We start from the raw sequence: 27,064 nt of genomic DNA on the forward strand, positions 1-27,064 counted from the left end.
CAAATATTCATTAAATGTTCATTTTAGTATCATTTAATTCCTGAGACAAATGTTTTCAAAATACTAAAGTCATTATAAATAAAAGTCACACGCACAGTTAAAGTTATCTACGCTACTCAGTTAAAACTTTAACTTCCGTATGCAATCGATTTAATGGTTTTAAACAACCTACAAATGCCAGTAAATATAGTAGGGAAGTTTATGTAGCGTAAAATTGATCAAGAATACGTCCACTTATCGACATTAAAAATGTATACCTTTATGTACCGTACCATATGAAGGTCTGTTGACATTTATGAAACAAGTAACGATATAACAGTGTATGTAAGGTATTTAAAAGTGATACCGTATTTGGCAACAACAAAAAAGATCGAAAAGAAGAAATGGGGTTAGAAGGTATTGCCGTATTTTGAATGCTGTGGAATTCTTATTCCGGTTTCATCGGTTTTAGTTAATACTTGAGTTACATACAATGTATATATGTACTTATATCGTAGCTGTACGCCATTTGTAAAAATGTACGCGGGAGACTCAAAACCTAGCATTGAAAGCTCTCTCACTTCGGATCTGATTTTGGTCGTTCCCTCGTTCACTCTTGCCAAAATAATAAGTAAAAATAAGGTGAACGTTCCGTTTTCCTTGCATATATTAATAACTGCTAGAATTTTTATTTATTTGATGTCCCATAATTTCCAGTGCATATCTCAATATTTACCTTCGTTGTATTACCTAATAACCCATTCAATATTTTCACGCCGATAATATCGGTTAGTAAGTTTTATTTTGATTAATATGAACCAAAGCTCCAAAGCGCCGGGAAACCCCGGTTTCACGCGATTCTCATTGACCCGTTTCATCGTCTCCCACAGCACAGGTAACCCGACACCACAACTGAGCAATCCGATTACAAGCCTTAACAAACGTAAATGTAACTTGACAGTAACTACAGCAATCCCAACAACCTCTAATATACGCAAATGCAATGCAAACCAGTACTCCAACCACCCCTACCATACACACGCTATCGGAATTCTAATTGGTTAGAAAACTGATAGGGTTGTTCTCAGCGCAGTATCTCATCATAGTATCTCTTCATCTAGGATATATTCACATGGTCTTGCTTGTTTAATTGGTGTGGATAGTTTATTATTATTATTGGTCAATGAAAAATGAAATCAAGCGGCATGTGACATTTTGGCGAAAGCGCAAAGAAACATATTTTGAAATGATTGGTGAATACACGGTTTTGAATTTACGTATTCTTTACACCAGTCTGTTTTCGTACTGATTTGGCAGTCTACCCACAAAAGGACAACACCTTATACATGTGTGTATGCAATGAAATTAATATATTCGTAGGCTTTAAACTCCACGCAGTTTATGGAATATTGATTTATTTTAAATTTATCTTAGCTCTGCATTTTATATCAAAGCATCCTTAATTAAACGCGAATTTATAAGGCGAATGTAGTTGGTTATAGGAGCAGAGTATGACCGCGGAAAATCTTGCATAATCAAGTACTTCAAATACTTGAAAGTGGTCAGATAAAGATTCGAAATAATTGTCGAGTATGCACGAGGAGTTGCGTGAATGTGGAAGAAGCGAAGATTGTTGCCTAAGACGGATTGGTGTGACGTTCTAATCCCTCTACCTACCCTGCAAGGATTGTTAGTTTCACTTCATTTATATTGACTCGAATGTCTTTATTTACTGTGAGAACGGAAAGTTTTTTTTGAATAATGAGTTCTACGAAATAAATAGCGTTTCGATCGAGACTTTTAAATTGAACGCAAGAAACATTTGGAACAGAATCATACGGGGCATGAATCACAAGCGAACGGTTAGGAGTGGAAGGCAGCTTTTCACGGGAATAATGGAACACGAGGGGAACTTTTATGGAATATTGTATTTTTTCTGCTTCGAATATTTTCGTTATTTATAACTTTACCTTGACCTGAAAGAGTTTGGTTTTATGAGAATGAAAAGAGTAGTTCGTGCAGTTTATTACGTGGTTCGGGAATCTGGAAAATTCTCCAACGTTTTCTTTACACATTTTTTTGTATCTTAGGTAGGGGCGATGTCCTTTGGATTTTTTTTTGTGTTTGAATTTCTTTCCCTATGTATATATTAAAAAAGTATGATTCATAATTTCATTGTTGAAGTAATAATACGCATACTTAAATTATATGCATTTTGGTCTAAATATATGAGATATGTACTTTTGGCCATTAATAATTTTATATGACGTTTTCATGTGTTAGGCAAGAAAACTTTTTCATTAAAAAATAATAGTAATAAAGTAACAATCACGATGGAAATATTTACAGAGACGGAAAAAACATTTGTATAGTAAAGGAATAGAGAAGTCTGGACATTCACAAGGCTTGCGACAGGCCTAAGTATTACTTTATGCATCGTTCATAATTTTGCCCATGATTAAATTTGATAGAAATTTTGATGGTTGAATAATGTTTTTGATAAACACTAAGCATATTTTTATACATTATTTTCAATTGTACTTTTGTGTTATAAATAAATTTAAAAAAAAATACTCATTGGATACTTTTATAATGAGTAAAATGAATGTTATTTGTTCAATACTTATCTAAATCTTCACAATTCATCGTATAGGATAGATAATATTATAGTTTGGTTTTTGACCTACTTTAAATTAAACTTTTAGAACAAAAGTTCTTTAACAATTTTGTAATGATATGCTAACGTGACAGTTGTATTCGTATAGGTTAGTTTCATATAACAAAAGTTCTTCTGTGTGGTCAATCGTTATTACATTATTATTTTCCACATATGTACTTTAGAATATTTGAACCGTATGTATATGCATGCTATATTTACAACCGTTATTTCATATACTTGTTGGAATGCCATCTGTGTAGAACTTTAAGAAATAAATAGCCAATATAGGTGAAAATTCTTTGGAGTTTATTTTCATCTATAATATAAATATGTTTACCGTCTACAGTATTCAGTATATTCACATACTGTGATGACTGTACGAAGATACGGAACTTGCCTCTACTCGTGGTTTAATTTTTCAAATATTTGGCAGGAAAACCAAAAAAAGTTGCCACATCTAAAAATTATAAAAGAATGTTTCATGAGTAAACAACAATTCCGAGAAGGTACTTGTATCCCAAATTCATGGTTTTTATATCAATTAATTGTGAAATAGTGTTTTCATGGAAGCTATCTTCAACATTTATTATTCTGTTAAAAAAGATTGTGCAAAAACATGCAGGTACTTTTGATAAGAATTAAACAATGATTACAAAAAAAATATTGAAAAAAATATAATCTAATTGAGAAAGTATTATTCATGATTAATCAGTTAATTACTTGGCATTGAAATGTAGAAAGTTCAGTACCTTTACCTTATATAAATGTATTTCTGCTATCGATGTACTGAATGGCAATCTCTGGTTCCCACGATATAACTGAAAATTGTATATTTTAATATTTAAACTGATTACTTTATCGAGAAGTAACACACGATTCTACGACCACGCACTACACATAAGGGTTATCAATATTGGTTTAAATCCCAGAGTACCTACCTACTAAATATGTGCTTATGCGCGTCTCTTAATTAAAGCAGGGAGTAGTTTATACATATTTGATTATTTTATATTACGGTTAGTACACGATTAGTACTTAGTTAATTTTGAAATTGAATTTACCTATCATTACAATATGAGTTCACTTGTGTATTTTGTGCTTACTTATTCACAAACTTTCGGGGACAGTGGTGCAGGCGTTTAATACCTAATTATTATTGTGCTTTACTACTAATACACTAAAACTCCGCCAGCCGTGGACAAATTGTTATGGCAAGAATTGAGAGATATTAGAATAACGTATCAATTTAATATAAATTTGGATTTTTTTTCGCAATTTCTTTGTCTGTTTTGCAAAATGCGCTGCATCATACATATATGATGATGTCAATTACAGGATCGCAAGATAATTCGTTTAGCCGTTTATGTGACACTATAGACATATTAAATAGTACACTTTTCGGGAATCGAGCGTAGACCTTACGCATAGTACCCACACGTACTGCTACACCACGATGTGAATGGTAATTGATTTAAATTTATGTATATATATGTATGTATATATAAATATATATATATATATATATATATATATATATATATATATATATATATATATATATATATATATATATATATATATATATATATATATATATATATATATATATATATATATATATATATATATATATATATATATATATATATATATATATATATATATATATATATATATATATATATATATATATATATATATATATATATATATATATATATATATATATATATATATATATATATATATATATATATATATATATATATATATATATATATATATATATATATATATATATATATATATATATATATATATATATATATATATATATATATTCTGCGTAGTGCAGGATGTGTTTGGCTACCGTGTTGGAAGTCCAGAGTTCGATTCTCTAGGGAGTCAAAATAAATATAAGTGGTTTTTACTCTCATATTTATTTGATATCACTCTGGACTGGTACAATAAGCGCAGAACTAATCGCCTTGCCTTCGAGCAATTGACGATCGAGATAACACTGCGTCGATTAGATGCAGTACCCTGTGCACCATTAGGTGCGGGTAAAGGTTAGATGAAGAAAATATTTACCAAGATAGTGACACATTTTAAAATGAACACATGTCGCTACAAAGTGATTGGCGCATAAATTAGTTAATTTATTCGTTTTCGACCTCCCGATAAATAATGTTCGACTTACAAGTGTTTGAAGTCTTCAGTATTTTCATATCGGTCAACTTTTCATCACGCACCGTATCGTGTACTGATTTTAAGGTTTTATAGACGTTTCTTCAAAATAATGCCTGAACTGTAAACAGAACGTTCCGTCTGTCGCGGATTTGTCTGATATTTAAACCTAAAGCGATATTTTCGTTGTTGCAGTGCAACGCGAAGAAGAATGGGTTTCTCGCCGCCGCCCTTCCGCAGGCGCAACTGCCTGGTAATACTAGCCGTGCTTTTCATCGTGCCGATTGCAGTTATGCTTTTCATCTCCGGCGCAGGTAAGTCCACTTTCTGTCCTTCTCCGCGCCATGTTTTCTTTCAGATGTTGGAGACCCGTCCAGTTCCGCAACTATGACGTCAGGGTACGCAGGGAGAATAGAACGCCCACACCAATCTGTCTTTGCAAACAATATTCGCCTCTTCCACATTCAAGCGCCTCCTCATACGTAAACGTAGACTATTCCGACCACGACAAGTTTTTCTCGGTCTTTCTCTGCTTCTATTTTCGACTACGTTCGCCACGTAAATTTGTTTTACCGTTCTTTCTCCACTTATTCGACAGTTAGTTTAATTATGTCGCTTCTCGTTTCTTCCTTTCTACCGCCATCAGGCATAGTATTAGATATTTTGAAGTCTGGATCACATATTTTGTACGATTATTTGTGGTCGCTCTGGTCATTTAAGTTTTTTCTAACACTGTTTTGTCAAAACAAAGGCTATTGAGATGTCTTTTTTGAATACCGGTATAGTTAATTTAAAACCTATTCAAAATCAAATTCGAACAACACAAATGATGCAGCTAAAAGAAATATTTGAATGTAAATTTCAGTCGGTAAATATTTCTCCAATTATAGGAGTTATTTTTCATACTATTTTTTGTCATTTCATCAAAGATGAAGAAGAATATGGAAATGAACATGTTATTTTCTGGCGTTTCTCATTTATGTGATTATAATCCAGGAGTCAGACCTCACAATATAAGAGTTTCTACTCAATAAAAAGCTTCTTTTCATCTCACCAATGAATGTTTCTAGTAAAGTTCTAGTGATTCAAGAACAACGTTTCGAAATTGGTTCATATATATATAGAACTTTCAAGAATTTGAGTAGTGTGGTTGTCAATAATGGGTAGAATTGGTGAATGTTACACGTGTGTAAAGTGTTCGCTTAAACCAGCCTATGACGGTCGTCACCCCGTAAACGCCCAGACTTCCACATTCTTCTTCATCTTCGATGAGATGTCAAAAAAATACTATTTCTTATAATTTGTTGTGACACGTGTGACAGTATATTTTTCTTTAACTGCATTTTTATCTGAAAATGTTATTATGCAGACTTTGTTTCTAATTCTACTACAGGTATAAATAATCTTTCAAACCTAATTTGTGTTTAAAAAAATATTTTCGTTATAACGCGTTTTTATCTTCCATGGTGTACAAATATTTTAATACTACTACTAGGTGGTAGTAATATTAAATACTACTGCAACCATCGCACTGTTCCCTCCACGGGTAGGGAGACAAAATGGATTGCCTCACTCGTCTGTCCTGACATACACACCTATCACCACTATATATATGCCCTCCGGTTACGTAGACTTTTGACACGACTATATTTCAGGTTTTTATTGATTTGTTCGTGCCAAGTCTTGCTTGGCCGTCTTCATATACTCTTAGTCATCCATTCGCTCTGCATATCCAAAGAGTCTTAACGAACCTTTATTCATCTATTCGATCATCCTTTACCCAGTTTTACATTCCTTTCCGATATATAAATTTGTAATAATGTCCAGTAGATTTTTTCACACATTCGTCTAAGGGATCGCATTTGAATGGCGTCCATGCTTCTCGCCAATTCAGTGTATTGCCTCCGTATATCAGTGTTGGCGCTAGCACTCCTTTGAGATTGGCTTCCGTGGACATATTTTGATTTTAATAATAAAGTTTATAATTTAAGACGGACAATACTTGAAAGGAAAAATAGAACAAATTCAAATAATATTGTTGATTTTTCTTTCAGTTAAGTAGTATTTTAGGTTTGCTCTTACTGTTTTTCCACTACCATTGAGTGGAATCCTTACTTAAGTAGGCTAGAGTCAACAATAGGCCGGGGAAACAGGTATAACAAAGGTTAATTAGTAAAAAGGTCAAATCTGAATCTGTCCAATGCCCGATACTAATTGGTTGATGTAATGAACGTCTGTTAACTTGTCGGCTGTTTAGCAAAAGGATGTAACACCCGCAATAAATCTTTGGGGAGCAAACTAACTACGTATTGATCTCCATGTCTTGCGTTTAAAATGCCCTGGTGCTTTCTTATTTGTGATAAATCGCAAACACAGATGATCTGCATCGAAGTTCGGGTGGTGTATCGTTGGAGAGAGTTTTTCAAGAAAAAACGGTTTTTAAAAAGATATTTAGATTTCATTCAATGATTCGGCAGTCACTTAGTGGTAAAATCCATCCATTTTTAATTAATATTTTACTTAGTAAATACCACTATATCTTAAAATACGGTGTTTGAAAATGATGCGGAATGCATCGAAACACGTGTCACAGTATGTAGATTATAAGAAATAGTGGTATTTACTAAGTATAACGTTAATTAAAAATTGATATTTAAATTTTTTACGGGTTCAACCTATTTTTTTAAAGAGATAAATTCATATTTTTGTCTGTAATTATTAAGATGTGCATTTTTTTTATTTCATACTGTTTTCGAAGGCCTAAGCGGTCCGAAAATAGGAATAAAGTTGTATCAGAATTAGCTCGAGCCCAGAAACTCACACACCCGACTCAATAGCTAAAAATATATAATAACAACAATAATGATTATCGATGATGCACGCATATAAATTAACTGTCGTTCTGATTTTTCTGTAATTTTAATGATTTAAATATGTTTATTTCATGTATTATAATAAATATGTTTTAAATAATATTTTTGAAAGGACACACTTCTTCAGTCCTTTTGCTTTTTTCATGTTTTCATCACTCGTCGCAGGAATAACTTTTTAGTTATCATTAAGTCGATGTTTATTCGTGCAACCCGTTGGGGGAAAAGTAACTTTTATTTCACTTTAGTCCGAGTTCGACTACACTTTTACTCTATGCAACCCTCCCTAAGAGTCTAATAATAATTCCAGATACTTGAAACTCGATTCTGAAATCGCTGTTGCTCATGCAACCTGTTCCAGAATAATTGCCTTCATCCTGAATTACACGTTTCCTTTTCTTCCCCTCAATAATTGCTGCAACGATCTCGTATAGTAAAACAACGACATCTAATCACGGATATTATTGCTGGGAGAATTGTCTCATCTCCTGCCAGCGGTCTCGTATTACCGCATCTGATCTGTTGAGTGATCTCCTGTGAAAGTGAACCACTCGTGACCTTACGAAATATTATGTTTCACATATTTCCTCTCGTTTTTCATTATTACCAGTTTGTTATATTTTCAAGTTGATTTATTGTTTGCACGAATAATCATTTTCTTGAACAGTAGACATTTGTTATCTTTTTTTATGATGCGGTTGTCACTTCAAAGTGAATAATATTTATTTCACACATTTAAAAAAATAATATTGACAGGTTTATCTGACGGTGAATAATACTGTTTACTTTTTCAAAACAAATTCCTTTTCTCGAATAGTCAATATATTCTTTGCAAAAAATCCGGTCTAGTGATACACAATTTGCTAAATAAAATATCAAAAAGTTTGCGGTAACTCCGGTGAGAATTCTCAAGTGACAAAAAAATTAAAACACTTTTGTAACATTTATTTCCTCTTGTAAATTATATCTTGAAACGGGTTGATGGAAATGTAAACTGATGTTTATTTCCCTTATAATTTTTTATGAGAAATAATAATAATTTGAAAGATTGTCGTCGTAAAAAAGATGTTGTTTTGAGCTAAAATAATAGCCAAAAAATCTCGTGTCTATTGTGGTGATTGATTTATATACATACCTAGACATATCCTAAGCCGTATAAATATCTTTCTTCTTCTTCATCTGTGCGTGTCATGTCAGGTCCCATGATGTCGTCTATCACTCGAAAGTAATTGCTCTTGACTTAGGCAGCTCTAAACAGCGCCTCGAATGTTCTGATTTCCGTCCAATCTCGTATATTCCGTAGCCAGGAGATCTGTCTTCTTCCCACACCTCGCCGACCCTCTGTTTTAGTATAAATATCTTCTGGCTTCCACATTTCTATTTAAATATATATATATATATATATATATATATATATATATATATATATATATATATATATATATATATATATATATATATATATATACGCAGCATAAATAGCTGTGTAATCAATTTCAAAAGTAAGAAATAAAACAGACTGCCTATTTAGTTCATGAGTGCATTTTTAGTACTGTAACCTCAAATGTTACACTGTACTTAAGGACATAATGCAAGGTCTAGTTGCTGAGGTCACGACTTCCAGTACACGATTCACGATAGTAATAGCTCTGGTCGTGTAAATTAGTGACTAGAAAATCAATAAATACTCAGTCCATACGAATTTTACTATTTTGGTCTTATAATTACACGCGTTTTAATGCCTTCAGCCTTTTTGGAATTAATGTCTACATGTGTTTTTATTATACTCGTATAATTAACTAAGGAAGTAGTAATAATTAACGAAAGTTATAAGAATAATGTACGTAAAGAGAAAACAAAACTTACTTACCGTCACGCCTCTTCAGCGCAGGGGTAGTCAGAGAGAATAGAACGCCACATCATTCTGTCTTTGCAAACAATCTTCGCCTCACGTACCCGTCGCTTATTCCGACTCCTGACTGAGCACGTGCAAGTATTTGAATACTTGATCCTGCCGAGATTTCCTCGCCCTCGCTTTGCTTCTGTTTCCAACTACATTCGCCTCATAATTTTGATTTACTATTCTTTCTTCACCCATTCGTCTTTTACTGATAACTATTATAAAAATAAATACTATAATATTTTTCTTCTTCTCCGTCTTAATCCTCATTGCTGAGGGTTGTGACCCTTGCAGAAGCAATGACTCTTCTCCAGTTATCCCTTGACTGCGCTGCACGTAGCGCTCCAACCACTGAGGTAAAGGTATAAAAATAAATACGGTATAAAAATAAATACTATAATATTTTTACTACAATGTATTTTATAAAATAAGGAAGGAATGCAAAGCTGAGATAAGCATTATCGATAAAATTAAGAAAGGTGTGTTGAGATGGTTTGGACATGTAGAACGAATGAGCGAGGAAAGAACGGTAAAACAAATTTATGAGGCGAATGTAAGTGGAAAAAAGAGCAGAGAAAGACCGAAAAAAAACATGGCACGATCAGGTATGCCAAATACTTGAAAGTGGTTAGGTTAGGAGTCGTAACAATCGGCGGGTATGTATGAGGAGATGCATGAACGTGGAAGAGGCGAAGAATGTTTGCAAGGACAGAGTGGTGTGGCTATCTATTCTCTCTGCCTACCCCTGCGGGGAAGCGGCGGGATGGTTAGTTAGTTAGTTAGTTAGTTAGCCATCATTTGCTGAAGGTGTCATCGGCAAAGATATAGGTCGAATTTATTATATAAGCTGTGTATTTGGTATCCACAATAAAATGAATGTTCAGAAATATAACAGTTCGAGTATTGTCCCACGCAACCGTTTTCGTTTTGATTTCTAGTTCTGAATATACATATAAGTGTTTCCGTAGAACAGTAGTAACTACGTTTGACTGATGCATCTGAGCTCTCGCGATCAATTTGCGGTTGTGGCACAACAAAATTATTATAAAATGTCGGTTTTCCAGTTGAATGAAGAACTTAGTGAGGGACTAATATTTTAGTAAAATTTTATTTTTATCTGGTTTCGATTTAAAAAAATTTGAAATCTTACTTTAAAATGACCTCATTGTCTGTTTTTGTACACGTGTATTTTTTCTACTTTTGGTTGGGGTATTGTCCGATATTCACTCCAATTTGTATCCCATTTATAATATGTTGATGAATTCAAAAATATATTTAACATTTTTTATGTTAGAAATTTTTGAGATAATAACAAGAACATGAAACGATGTTTTACATTCCGTATTGAAAGCAGCGTACAAATATTCAAAAGTAATATCATGTAAAAAAGGGAAATCTTCAATGTAGCGGAAATTCCAGCTGTCCGAAAACTATGTATAAAAATACCGAATGGTGTTGGAATAAACCATTGACATAAACTATATAAAATCGACTGTAAATATATAAAATTGCGTCCGAAACATAAATCGATATCGCGAGTCAATAAAAAATATGTATTGTTAAGAAAAGTCATGACGGGTAACGTTTGGAAAGTATTTAATGAAATTCCTTTCAAACTGTCGTGTCGGAACGGAAACTATTTACAAGTTTAAAACAAATGTAATGCAATCAATTCTTGCCTCGCTTCAATACCGTTGATATTATTTTATAAGTTTAATATATTTTTTATTGATTGTTTTACTTATTTCTATTTTTTTTCAAAATTTTCTAAACAACGACCAGTTGTATTCACATGTAAAATGGTACATGCATTTATATATATATATATATATATATATATATATATATATATATATATATATATATATATATAAATATATATTTATATATATATATATATATATATATATATAAATATATATTTATAAATATATATATATATATATATATATATATATATATATATATATATATATATATATATATATAAATTTGTCAAAAATAAAGCAATTTATAAAGATCTACCAATAATTAATAATCAATTAAATTTTACTTAATGTCCTCTTTTTAAATAAATTTCCATTGTGATTCCTCTGTTATTTCTCTCTTTCAAATTAAAGTATAACAATAATTAATTAGGGAATTGTTGTTATAGGAAAAGTATAAAATATGGATATAAATCTATATGGGATACAGTCCATCTACTGCGAACAAATATTTGAATGTCGGATAAATTGTCGTGTTCACGATTTTATGCAAAACAGTCTCACCGGATTTTATTTCGGTTTAGGTTTGACGTCGTATAGTTGGCATTCGCATTCATGAAGATGTTTCGGATCGAGTTGCTTTTAGATGCAGAGTTCAAACTCAGTTATTGAATTCACACGTGTTTTATATAACTTTCGCAAATAGAGCACACTCCTTTCACCCCTTTTACCATTCATTCGGACGCTTACCAATGCATACACAATATTTGTATATATACTTAAACGTATACTCTCTCCGTGTGGAGCATATGTCGCCCGCCAGCTCCCTTCATCCTCCCGAGTCAGGTTCGCGCCCCGAAGTTCAGACGAGAACTGCCGTCGAATTGTCAGCGGTGAAGGTCCTGGGCGGCGGGAACCCGATGCCTCATACATGACGCAAGCTCGATGGCAGCTCTCGGGAGGCATGCGGAGTACATGGCCTAGCCAACCGAATCGCCTTTTCTAAGTTGTAACTACGGGTTACTGCGTCCTACGCCGTGTCTCCTTGTTCCTCACGATATCAAACCTCTGCACGCCTAAAATTATTCGCAGAAAACTATTCTCATCGCTTAGTATATAACTGCGCTAGGCTCTTGTAAATTGCTATATCTAACAGACGTATAAGAGAATAGGAGAGATGCGGGCATTATTTACACTTCACAGTACAAAGCCGATCCCCAGACAGTTTTCACACCGTTGAATGCGGTGCCCGCAAGCCCATATTACAATATATACGTGGTCTATATTATACCACGCGTGCCTAGCCTGTCCTGTTCAGCTTAATTACTTATAGTTTTTTAAAGCGCGATTCCAAACTTTTGTCGGGAAAACGGCCGCTACTATGTGGTATGTCACGTCTAATTACGTTAGTTTGCTATAGTAATATGTATATATGTACATCTACGTCTACACTCGTATTAAGGACTTTCCTAAAATCAATACACAAGTGTCAATTGACGCTGACCTCTTGAATTCGGACATCGTATAAAATGACGTCTCCGGAGTCCATTTATTATTTATTGATAGTATATTTTATATTATTTAGCACATCATTGACATACGTAACATTGTGCATAACTCGGAATAATAGTTGGTCCATATTAGTTTAAACATCTTTTGAAGACTGACATCCTCGACCATTTCCACATGAATATTCGACGGAAGGTTGTCTGTGATTTTCACATTTTTGAGTCACGCGCCTTCGCGCGCTTGTAAACGGTAAGTATATTATTATTATAATGATTTTACAATATATTTTAAACATTTCATTTCATTTTGTAAAATAAAGTATTTTGCTGTCTATCGATTTTTGGAGCTAAATAAATTACTACCGCGCCCAAAAACACTAAAATTTCGGTATATTTAAACTCTGATTAAATCTGGCTGAGCTAATTTGTATTATACGCATACAAATAAAGACGCTACCACGTCAAAAACTTAAGTTTGACAATATAACGCATACAATTAAGCACATGGGAAGAGAAGATGAGGAAAACTAAGGAGCTATGTGTAGCAGCTCCGAGAGAGAAAAGGCGTCGTTTATTTTTAAGATCTTTAAGACTTGGCTTTAGTACCGACTGGTAAACTGGTGGAAACTGCTGCAAACCCAAGAACCTATCACTTACATTTTATACGTACTTATATGGATATTGTCTGCTCCATACGTAGAGTGGTACCAAAAATACACTTTATTGTATTATTCGACGTGTATCGAGTACAACAAAGCATATGGTTGGACAATATAAATTCTACAACTTGAAGTAGTCTTGAAGAATAAGCTTTTTGCTTCGCAACCGGTCTGTATTATAATTAAGTTGTGATAAGATATAAAGTGACAAAGTTATTTTGCACGCTATAAAATTGAAAATCACGAACTAAGTGCTTCAAATATTAATGAAATAAATTATACGTGATGGTGGTCACATGTAATGTTTACCCTCCTTTAGAATACGCCCGGATGGGGTTAGACACTTTACGGATTAAGCCGACGTTATTCACCTTCGTGCGTAAGCTCGAAGGTCGACGGTCAAATTATCTCCGAACACAGCCCTTGAATTCACCAATTATGTACCCTATCCACAACGGAACGGTCATTATGTGCTTATAAAGGTGAACGTGTCAGACATAATATCGGATGTTTACTTACGTACTCGTATGTAGGTACAAAATTTACTTACCCTAATTTCATATTCCCCTCTAGCCATATACGAACACATATTTACTTATATTTGCCATTCAATATCTGATTTTTGATGAAGTAGAATCATAGAGAAAATTAAACAGTCGTGTACTCAATCTGTTGATTGTATGACCCGTTATCGAATACTTCGTGCGAGACAAAGATTTCCCTATTCGTGCGAGACAAAGATTTCCCTATATTTGACTAATATTCGGTTAAAATCGAAGCTTTTTCCATAGTTTTATTTCGATACTATTAACTTCTTGACAATACGGGTCGATGACCGGTTTTAAAATGTAAAAGTCATGACAAATAAATGTCCAGAAATAAAGTCATTTACGCTCCGTAGACAACGCATTTATAGTGGGAATTACGTACGAACATTGAGGCGACTACTGTAAACAACATGTATGTCCCGGGTTAAAATTGTCTAAGCAGAGTTGCATAACTTTAAGATTGAGTAACTCCCGTAGATAGTTGTCATATATTACAAATTACTGATACTTTCGCTCGCTATTTTTGTTATTATGAAATGGTTACAATACGATACAATATTTTTCTTTGTATGTAAATGTAGATATATTTATAAATGTACATATTTCAGTAAAATTATTAAATACATCAATAATTTAGTCGTGAGATGTTAATGATTCATTTCAAGTAGGTACACGTCTAAATCATGTTGAGGATTTTTTTGTTGATAAAACATGTTCACAATCTTAATTTTATGTACAAGATTTTCTATCTTTTATGGACATTTCTCCATCCTGATGTTTGCGTGTGTTAGACTGGTTTGGCTCTGAACTACAAAGAATATGTACACATACGTACATATTCGTTTAAACATAATTTAAGTAGGGAGATGACCGTCGCGTCGGCGGAAACACCCGATTATTGAGCCCGATACCAACTGGGGTGTCCTTATTGCTTACCACTATTTGTATGTACCGTAAGGTGGGTTTACTGCATGCTGAAATAGTACACTTTACACCAAATATCTGCGTACCGATGGATGCTAATCTCACAATACATCTTTAGGGTGAAGATTATCTCCGCAAAGTTCCCATCACTGGAAACAAAAGTTTAAATATCAGACAGTCTGCATTCATACTCTTTGTTCAATAAAATTTATAAATTAGTACTTTTTTCGAGATAACTATATAAGGCAATGGAATGAACATCTAAGATACCTCATAACTTTGTCAATGATTTTTACAGAGAATTATTTCAAATAAAAGTAATAAATTATTTCAAATAAAGTAAGTATTTTATTTGCCAAGTTTCCAAATTTGCCAAAAATAAAAGTGGTCACCACACAGGTCTAGTTTTATTTTATAAAGTTTTGTAAAATGTACTACACACAAAGTACTGCGAAAAACATTAAAGAAAATAATTAATTTTGTTCATTGATTTGGTTGAGCAATTCATAGGTATTGTTTTATCGGTGTTTCGGTGATTTTCAGAATGTATTCGTTTCAATTATTTACATATTGTTTGTCCGATTGGTTGTTTCCAAAAAAAATTATTTTACCAAAAAAAAGAAGTTTATGACTATGCGAAATCGAAAAATAAAATAAAATTGTCGTAATATATTTTATTGAAATCACCATTTGCCAGTTTCAGATCTCCCGCGGTTATTGAAAGCAACCTTTCAAATTTGAAAGTAAGTTTGTTTTCACCAAAGGAATCCCTTTTTCTTCGATTAAACCGCCCGGCAGCCCAAATATCAGTAGAAAAATGGTGTGTATTCGTTGAGATTAGAGGTTAAACCGCGGCGTTTCGATTGCAGTTGCGGTCTTTCCGAGTTAGTGGGTTCCTGGCGGATTATCGATTCGCTTATTCTGCATCGCTGCGTCAGAGCGTCTGAGTGTACGTAATATTACAGTTGACCGGCGCGAGACTAAACCCGAAATGCCGGTTTGCATCCTCGATTAGCAAACTAACAAACCTATATTATTCATGCGAGTGACTATGTACCTGTATGTAGGGCGATTCCGCTACGCGTCGTTTTATCGGCTTTTTTATGTTTACGAACATTTCGTTTAAACGCGGCAGCGCTTTGCTCTGATCGCTACATTACATAGGTAGCCCATCGGGAATATTTACTTACTTATAATAAAAACAAATCACTGGATACACAAAATACATACAATATAATTGTATTAGACATTGGGTTATTCAACCTACGCATGGCATGTATATTATAGGTGTCTCAACTTGATAAGAAACACCCATCGTTCTTTTAATGTGTAAGGAGATGGAAGTTTGAGCCTTCTAGGGCTAGTTCTGGGATTTGGCTGACTTACGCGATCACTTTATACACTCGAGTAACGTTCACCATTCTGCCCATTATTGAACATCCATGTTGCATTTATTTTTGAAACCTGTACATATGCAATGGTCTCTAGTACCTTTCACACGCGTGTAGCATTTTTAATTGATTTGGAAGTGTGGCTGATTGTGGCAACATCAGCTGAGAAATTTATATACTTGAGAAGTATTTATATAGTTTGGAATAAAGGTGTACCATGTTTAATATAACATACGCAACCTGGCCAGCAATAGTTTATAGTTTGTGTAAATAATTATTTACACCTAGTCGCGCCTAATGGCACATAGGGCACTGGGTTTGACTGGCGCGTGTTTACCTGATCGTTAATCACACGACGGCAAGAATCAGTTCTTTATTTTAGATCATCGTGTTAGAAGTGGAATATGCATATATGATTTTGGGAATATTTGGAATATATTATATTTCGTGGCATAAATGAAAGAGCTCAGGGTGAAGGACATTACTTTTATACGGGAACGGTGTGTGATTAGTAGGTAAGAAAAGGAGAGTAGCAGTAATTGCTAGCTCTCCTAACAGCTTGCATAACTTACATACCCGTACTCCTGTTAGCTTTTGTACGTTGCACACTCCTGCTTCGTACGAGCCTCTCGAGGACACGCCATAATTACTTACCAGTATTATGATAAACGTTAATTATAATATTATGATGTAACGTGCTGGGGCCGCAACATGTTGCTCTTTTATTGCTGTTATTTTTATTTTTTATTTTTATTATTTAATATTTACGTTTTGTATAAAATATGTCTGTTTACAGTGTTCATTTTCAGCGCATTGCATTTTAAAGGCGTAAATAGCGAGATACTTTTGCTCCACTCCGTAGCGTCGGAATGTAGAGCTCTCTTTTTTTCTGTCTACTTTATATCTTTCTTCTATCTCTCATGTAACGAAATGTGTCTGATAAACATGACACGTCCTTGACTTTTAATGAATTGCATCGCCGCCTAGAATGTTTCACTTCGAAAATATTGTTAAAAAACCGAATAACAGTCGTTATTTTGAATACAATCAGCTCGGCTGTCCAAACTTAAAACATAGTAAGGGACATTTTTTTTGCATTTTTGGACTAAGTAGAATTTACTTAGTCCAAAAATGCAAAAAAAACGTACAACAAAAAAATGTCCCTTACTGTGTTTTGAGTTTGGGCAGCCGAGCTGTAGGCGAATTGCCCTTAATTCGTGATCCAACGTAGCCAAGCAATATTAGCCGCTACGGTAATATTTATGTAGTACCTTTATTATTATTTGTGGGACTAAGCGGATTGAATAATCAAAACACGTTTGTTTATGTTTTGAAACTATGAAATTGTGGACGTTAGATTACTTGCATTCAAAATGGGATATGTCCGTTTGAATTAGTTTTAAAAATTAATTTACGTAATATACCTTAATTTTCAGAATGCGTTTATATTATCCAACACGCTCAATGAATAAAGTCGTATCCACAGAATCTATATTTTTAGGGCGATATATAAATATATATATATATACATATATATAAATATATATATATATATATATATATATATATATATATATATATATATATATATATATATATATATATATATATATATATATATATATATAAATATATTTATATATATATATATATATATATATATATATATATATATATATATATATATATATATATATATATATATATATATATATATATATATATATATATATATATATATATATATATATATATATTTATATATATATATATATATATATATATACATACATATATATATATATATATATATATATATATATATATATATATATATATATATATATATATATATATATATATATATATATATATATATATATATATATATATATATATATATATATATATATATATATATATATATATATATATATATATATATAACGTGGTAATATTTTCCTTTTGAAAATTAAGTGTAAATAATATGTAAAGTGGGTGTATAATAATAAAATAAACAATGTGTTGCTTTGTAATTAAAGTTTATTCTTAATTTATCTTTATAATAATTTTTATATCTATCTATCTATCTTATTCTGACAGTTAATTAAATTATCGGAAGTCTTTTGTTTAATTCTGTGCGACGCATGCGCCATCTGTGGTAGAACTGTTTTATGTAGGTACTTTTTGTAAGTACTTAATAAAATGTATAGGTAGGTACCTAGTTATTTTATTACATCTCCCCCCTTGCGGATGAAAATTCATAGTAAAATTTTCACTCGTCCTCCGGATCATCTTCTTGTATAAGTTTAGTGATATAATAAAGTTTTTTTTTTTTTTTCGTTCTTTTTTTTTTCTTTCTTTTTTTTTTTCTTCTTGACCCTTTTAAAGTAGACACAGTTTTTTTTCAATCCATTTGTTTTTTTCTTTTGAATTCCTTCATTTTTATTCTGATCTCTTAAAGTATCTTCTAATTTAACCAAATTTACAACTTTTAATTGTTCATCTGCATTTTCATTCGAGTTTAATACTGAATTCCTGCTTGGACAATCTACTTCTAAATTCTTCTTTCCTGGAGAATATTTTATTTTATCTTTCGTAGAAGTTTTTTCTACTTTATTTTTATTCTGATCTTTTAAATTATCTTGTAATTTAACCAAATTTACAACTTTTAATTGTTCATCTGCATTTTCATTCGATTTTAATACTGGATTCCTGCTTAGACAATCTACTTCTAAATTCTTCTTTCCTGGAGTATATTTTATTTTATCTTTCGTAGAAGTTTTTTCTACTTTATTTTTATTTTCATTTTTCAAGCACTGTTTCTGTGTTATTTGTATGTCTTTATTTTTATTCTGATCTTTTAAATTATCTTCTAATTTAACCAAATTTACAACTTTTAATTGTTCATTTGCATTTTCCTTCGATTCTATTACTGGATTCCTGCTCATACAATCTGCTTCGAAATTCTTCTTTTCTGGAGTATATTTTATTTTATATTTTGTAGAAATTTTTTCCACATTATTTTTATTTTCATTCTTCAAGCACTGTTTCTGTGTAATTTGTAAATCTTCATTTTTATTATTAATCTTATCATCCTCCTTTGTTTTAAACCAGCACGTTGCTTCAGAGTGATATCGAGTTCCCTTATTTAAATTTTCACAAATCTTACATGGACTTTTATCTTTAATTTTATCACTAGTTCTTAGATTTCCACGTCTTCTTTGTTTATCTTCTAATCGTTTTCTTTGATCATCTTCTAATTTTTCTCTCTCACTCCGAACATATTGTAGTAATTGTTTTAATACATCTAATGTTTCATAATCCATTTCCAATTAACAAAATTGTCGTTTTATAACGTGGTAATATTTTCCTTTTGAAAATTAAGTGTAAATAATATGTAAAGTGGGTGTATAATAATAAAATAAACAATGTGTTGCTTTGTAATTAAAGTTTATTCTTAATTTATCTTTATAATAATTTTTATATCTATCTATCTATCTTATTCTGACAGTTAATTAAATTATCGGAAGTCTTTTGTTTAATTCTGTGCGACGCATGCGCCATCTGTGGTAGAACTGTTTTATGTAGGTACTTTTTGTAAGTACTTAATAAAATGTATAGGTAGGTACCTAGTTATTTTATTACATATATATATATATTTATATATATATATATATATATATATATATATATATATATATATATATATATATATATATATATATATATATATATATATATATATATATATATATATATATATATATATATATATATATATATATATATATATATATATATATATATATATATATATATATATATATATATATATATATATATATACATATATATATATATATATATATATATATATATATATATATATATATATATATATATATATATATATATATATATATATATATATATATATATATATATATATATATATATATATATATATATATATATATATATATATATATATATATATATATATATATATATATATATATATATATATATATATATATATATATATATATATATATATATATATATATATATATATCAACAACAAGCAATCGAAACCGGCACCTCCAGCAGGCCGAATGCCCAAACCACTATAATACGGAGGGGGTCGAAAAATAAAATTAAAAAACTGTTGCGGGCACGATGGTAAGAAACGCTCTTCCATTAGCAGTTGGAATTTTTGGGAAAAAAATTAAATCGCGTCAGATCGCGAAATCATTTCCATATTTTTTCCATTTATTATCTGTGGTTAATTAATGCGACTCTGGCGCTCAAAAAGTTATGCGAAATGATTATGATTATAGGCAAACAGAATACTTCATCCTTTCTGATTATGTGACTAATTAATGTAACCGCTTAAGGTCCCCATCCTCCTATGGGTAATCACTCGTAATGATGCGCCCTCCCGCACGGCTTGCGAGGATTATTAATAACCGCACGGACCCATCAGCCGCGCTGTCTTCCTCCACAAACTTGTACTACTTATACCTAATAATATGCTTTGCGGAACTAATTTTCCGAACGATATCGATCCAGGGCTGCCTACGAATCGCCAAATTATCATTATTGTGATCAATTCGCGACATGACGACAAGTCTGCGTAGCGTAACCGAGAGCGCGAAGCAGAAGTCTAGATTACATTTTTGATAGAAGCGAAAACACGAATTTGTGGGTAATGTAAGCGAAGCGAACCCTCTTGAAATATGATATGTCGTTGGAATGTCCACTTATGACAAATCTATGTAAGAGATATAAGTATAGGAATTGATAATTCAGAAAAGTTTCCATAATTGGTAAAAGTAATTTGTCCGCACAGTACACTAGTAATGGTTAGCGCGTTTAGCTACCGTGTTGGAGGCCCCGGGTTCAATTCCGAGGACGGGGCCAAAATCAACGCTAGTTATTTTTTCCCGTTTAATATTTATATAATATTACCCTGGACTGGTATCAGAAGCGCAGGATTGATCACCTTGCCTCAATGTGAGAAACGATCAAGAAAACACTGCGGTAATACGATGCATTTCTCTACGCACCATTGGATCCGGATAAGTGCTAGAAGAAGAAGAAGAAGATTGTGTCGGATATCGGAATGGGACCAACAATTACTAAGAAAAGAGTTTTAAATTGGCTTTACTCACAAACGTTTGAATTACTTAGTTAAACGTGTTACTGAATTAACACCACGATTAAATGTTTCCTACACCACACTTCCTCTCTTCTCTTGTCTTGTGAAAAACGATGGACCCATGTCGTCCTAACTCCTTATTGTCCGGTGAAAATAATTTAAAGTTAAACATTTTTACGTATTCACAAAATTTTGGTTCGATGTCACCCAGAGAGTGAGAGGAAATTTACACCACGAAACTAGTGATGTAAATTTCACAACAAAGCTTAGTGATACTCTTCACTAATAATGAAGTGAACCGAAGTTTACGCTGCCACCGTTACTTGCCGTTATTCTATAATTCATTCTTATAAAACTTAGTTTCATAAATAATGTATGCGCCATAGGCGTAGAAATCATTTAACTTAAACTGGAACTTTCAAGGCGGGAAGTACATGGTTAGTTACCTTTATAAATAATCAAAGTGTCTCCCATGTAAATATTTGATGTTCTCGAGGTACGACGCGCGACGCCTCGATATAGTTTTGTCGAGTTCGCGCTCAGTAACTAAGTAAATTAGATCTATGTGTGTCTTATTGGGACGGTAAGTCTAGTTAGCTACATGAGTAGGAAGTTATTAGGAATTTATCTACGTCTTGTACTTGCGAATCTCAAAGTCGCTAATTAGAACTTGCGAACTAAGATTTTGTTGCTATACCATGGAGTTAACGCCGATAAACTTAGCTACAGTGTTTCGCCTCGTTACGCCATATGTGTATTTGCGGTAACCAAATGTAACTCTACTCGCAATTCAAGCTCCCGAGGCACGCTAGATTAACAGTATTAATTACTTCGTATACAAATAGATTCTCCGTTTTCCCACATCCCTACTTTCTGTCAGGAACGTATTCAAAGATATTCGATGAAAGCGTATTGACAGTCGATACAACGAGATTTTAAGATACTACTAAAGGTATCTCTATTCTTATGAATTTACCAATTGAGACAAAGAGTTGAATATATAGTGAATCATGTTACAGATATTATAAAACATCTTAGATATTATTCTCAATATTATTAATATTATTTAAAGCATTTACTTTGTGGTTAGGTTAGGTTAGGTTAGGTTAGGTATAATATTAGTATATGTATAACGTTAGTAATATTAGTGCATGTTCGACCTCGGCTCTCAACCCATGTTTGTCTTGCAACCATTAGTGGATGTTGGTCTTCGGGTCGACCAAAAATCGCATGTGTTTAACATTTTGTGTAGTTTTAAGTGTGTAAATAGTGCTATGGTAGTCAAGGGCAGTATTGTTTGCATGCTGTGGTAGTGTTTGTCCTGACGAAGAGGCGGGTACGTCTCGAAACCGGTAGACATAAAAATCTCGATGAGTGGTTATATTTTTTTGGTGAGGTCAAGAGATCTTGCATCCCTTATGTCACTGCGACCATATTAGGTCTATTGTGACCGTAATTGTTAGTGGTTATATACTAATATTACTAATATTTTTGTAAAAAAAGCATCTTTGATATTGCTTAAAAGTACATAACATAAATTATAGATAATTTTCTAAGGATTATTTCATCCTTTAACGGGTTTCTCGTAAATCTTGCCATTTGTCAGGAAAATGGCAAAAACCAGAAACCTTTAGGGACCTCCGGGGGCTGGAGAGAGTAGTATTTATTAATCTTGCTACTCGAGGATGATATTTCTAAAGCAGAAAAAACTCGATAAATCACTAATGTCGCGCACAAGTTAAAATATATAATTATAAATTATAATGTTTTATCGTTACAGTTGTAACGACTTATCGACTAATATGTAGGGACCTGTTAAATTACTAAACATTAATGTTTTAAACTAAATGTATTTATCGTTATAGTTGTAAAGACTTATCAACTAATATGTAGGAACCTGTTAAATTACTAAACATTAATGTTTCAAACTAAATGTATTTATCGTTGTAGTTGTAAAGACTTATCAACTAATATGAAGGGTCCTGTTAAATAACTAAACATTAATGTTTTAAACTAAATGTATTTATCGTTATAGTTGTAAAGACTTATCAACTAATATGTAGGGACCTGTTAAATTACTAAACATTAATGTTTTAAACTAAATGTATTTATCGTTATAGTTGTAAAGACTTATCAACTAATATGTAGGGACCTGTTAAATTACTAAACATTAATGTTTTAAACTAAGTGTATTTATCGTTATAGTTGTAAAGACTTATCAACTAATATGTAGGGACCTGTTAAATTACTAAACATCAATGTTTTAAACTAAATGTATTTATCGTTATAGTTGTCAAGACTTATCAACTAATATGTAGGGACCTGATAAATTACTAAACATTAATGTTTTAAACTAAATGTATTTATCGTTATAGTTGTAAAGACTTATCAACTAATATGTAGGGACCTGTTAAATTACTAAACATTAATGTTTCAAACTAAATGTATTTATCGTTGTAGTTGTAAAGACTTATCAACTAATATGAAGGGTCCTGTTAAATTACTAAACATAAATGTTTTAAACTGAATGTATTTATCGTTGTACTTGTAAAAACTTATCAACTTATATGTAGGGACCTGTTAAATTACTAAACATTAATGTTTTAAACTGAATTTATTTATCGTTGTAGTTGTAAAGACATCAACTAATATGTATGTACCTGTTAAATTGGAATGTTTTAAATAAGCGATTTCGTTATTATTGTTGAATCGTTTCATGATTAGAACTTTATCTAATAACTCCTATCTCATGTACGTGTGACTGTCAATGTGCCTTATCTAAATTCTGATATTAAAACCAGGATCACACGAAATGTACAATGTGTATTTCAATTTTAATCAACAAAACATAAATATAAGTTAAAATAGTACAAAATAATACCAATAAGATTTTTTTCCAGAATGACATGGAATAATACACTGAGTATGAAAATAAAAGTTTTCCCTATAAAGTTGAATTCGAAGAATTGTATTCTCAAATCTTTTCGTTTTCTTTCTTAATTATTTATTAAGGGAGAAAAAGTACTAAGAACCAAAAACATCGGCAACAGTAGTTATTATAAGATTCGTGTCGTATATATACGTGAGAATTAAATAAAAAATGGATGTTGAATTGTCAAATTATTACATTTTAATATAATATAAATCGAAGCAATCACAGGATGTAGAATCAGGTAAACAGTTAAAGACGGGATGGGTAAATGTCAAAGTAAGTTTTGATATGATAGACTGTTAGGGTTTCAAGGATAAAAAGTAATGTTTCAGACATCTCTTTCATCTAAATTAACTGAATTAATTGACAAAATCTTGATTCTCATTAAATCAATAGCAATTTGTTATTTGACTATAACAATGATTTTTATTTGTTAAAAATTTAATGTTTTTTTAACCCTACACACAAACGCAAATAAACAACTGCGAGAAATTTAAAAGATCAATTTAAAATATCAAAACTTCAAAATAGAAGTGTGGTTTAAAATGACATAGATAGGCAAACGCATTAGTATTTTTCGATTTCCCATGTTCAGGCGGTTTCGTAATACTTTCTAGGAAGCTGAACGAAAAGTTGAGACTTATTTGAAGCGTCCGCTCCAGCGCCGCGCGCCGTCGGCGTCGCCGTCGCTGGCGTTCGAGTTTACATCGATTATTTACCAACTACCCGAAAGTTTTATCAATAGACGCTGAGCATTCCGAATACTACACTACAGTATGAATGGTGTACTTTCTCGTGTTATAAGTTTTGCGGGAATACTTACAGGTATGTTTTCCGTCTTCAGGTTCAACAATAAACATTCAAGTTGTAGAACGAGCAAACAAAATTGAATAGGTGCGTAATAATTGAAAGTGATTTCAATACCGCGAGTCTTTTGTTTATGCTGTGTGCGTTATTGCGAGATAAAAGTAGATTATATCTGGCGTTAGATTACATTTCTCCCATTACATATTACAAGGCGTTACATAACTACTTGTATCCACGCTTTTCTCCCCCTCGAATTGTGTTATTTTTGACACAATTGCACGTTGAGCATTCAAATGAATTTTCCATCATATAATTTATGCATAATTTCGACTGATCGTGGATGCGTTTTCACAGGACGCAATTTCAAATAATGCTTTAAACCGGATTTAAATTTAAACTCCGATACGCTTATCTATCGTAAATTTAATTTTGTTACAGGTTTTATAAATACAAAATATATAATAAGTGCAATACTGGTATTTTAGCTGGTAATATAAAAGTAGCGAGAGATAATGCGGCCTGGGGACGGTCTACAAACCTGACAATATTTATGGCACTAGAAAATTCTTATCGTTCGTCGTCAATGAAAAGTCGCAAATGGCAATAGCTTTTATTAGTTCTGTATTCAATCATTTGATAGCATCAATCACCATCAGTGACATCAAAGTGACATACCAAATTACATATTTTGTTCACCGTCTTCGGGATGCGCTTTGGGATGCTTTATTGCAAGACGAAATATCCTTGACAAAAAACATCCGATGGAAATCATAAAGTTCCGAAGTGGAATTTGCCTACATATTCAAATTACCCAACAAGCCTCTCGTACGAATTAAGATATGTCATCTAGAACATTAAAGTTTGTTTGGAAGTTCCTCTTCACCTCTTCCTCTTACTCCGGCGTGCGCCCGAGCATAACGCGAGCGACACTATCACTCAAAAATATTATCGAGGGACGGACAACAATAAAGGAGGAAGGAATTTCAAAAATATACCCTCTACTCATATTGCAGGAACTTTTTAAAATTCACATATGGATTTACTTACAACCATTTGATACACACTATCCAGGTGGCGGTTGTTTATTCTGACACATAATTTGCACAAAAACGTAAATACTATTTATTATATATGAAAAAAAATACTGCAATTCACTGATAATAATTCCGAGATAAGACGGGTCGCAGTGTTTTGATCGCAGAGCGTATTCCGGTACTCGCTCCATAAACGTACACGAGAATGATTCTAGTTATCAAATTCGTTAATTTATGCACGTACCTTATTGTCGCCGTATTGACCTGGCCCGAATTATATTGAACACCAAATAAGAAGACTACAGGTGTAAACAATGTTTTTTTATTAAATTTAGAATGTTTTGTTTACTGATTTACGAATTTTTGTTTAATAATTTACGAAATATCATTGATTTTTAAATATCTTTAGTCATTATCCTTTCCACATTAAAAAAAAATCACTAACCGTCTATCTTAGTGATTTTTCTGCTATCTCTACAGACCAAAGATTTTTGTAAATTCTTATAATCGTTACTTTTGATTTTAAAGGAGTAATGTAATTTTTCTTTCGATCCTGAAGCCATATTCTTTAGGGTCCGGATTTAATGTTTAAAAAAAGGTTGTTTGATTTTCGCCAAGGCGCGCTTTTAGCCGTATTATTGTACGATGGCAGGGATTTTTTGCGAGAGATTTACGTAGATACTACGTTTCTGCGTCGAGTGAGGGTATCAAATTATTAGGATTACGCGAGAAATAAATCTTGTCAAAATGATTAATACCCATAATTCGTTTGAGGTCCACAATATTTTCTCGTAAT

General features: G+C 32.0%; 1 protein-coding gene across 3 annotated transcripts in view; it reads left to right on the forward strand.

Moving 5' to 3' along the window:
• Mgat4a (alpha-1,3-mannosyl-glycoprotein 4-beta-N-acetylglucosaminyltransferase a) overlaps positions 1 to 27,064 on the forward strand; it is a 193,547-nt gene that overhangs the window by 10,155 nt on the left and 156,328 nt on the right. For all 3 annotated transcript variants that reach the window (XM_088260851.1, XM_088260852.1, XM_088260853.1), the window contains one exon: positions 5,021 to 5,139. In XM_088260851.1, coding sequence (XP_088116977.1) covers positions 5,021 to 5,139 — 119 coding nt within the window. The remainder of the gene's footprint in view (positions 1 to 5,020; positions 5,140 to 27,064) is intronic.

Source organism: Brachycentrus maculatus, unplaced genomic scaffold, assembly GCF_059751285.1.
Source record: "Brachycentrus maculatus isolate JH-2025_06_01 unplaced genomic scaffold, ASM5975128v1 h1tg000144l, whole genome shotgun sequence".
Lineage (NCBI taxonomy): Eukaryota > Metazoa > Arthropoda > Insecta > Trichoptera > Brachycentridae > Brachycentrus > Brachycentrus maculatus.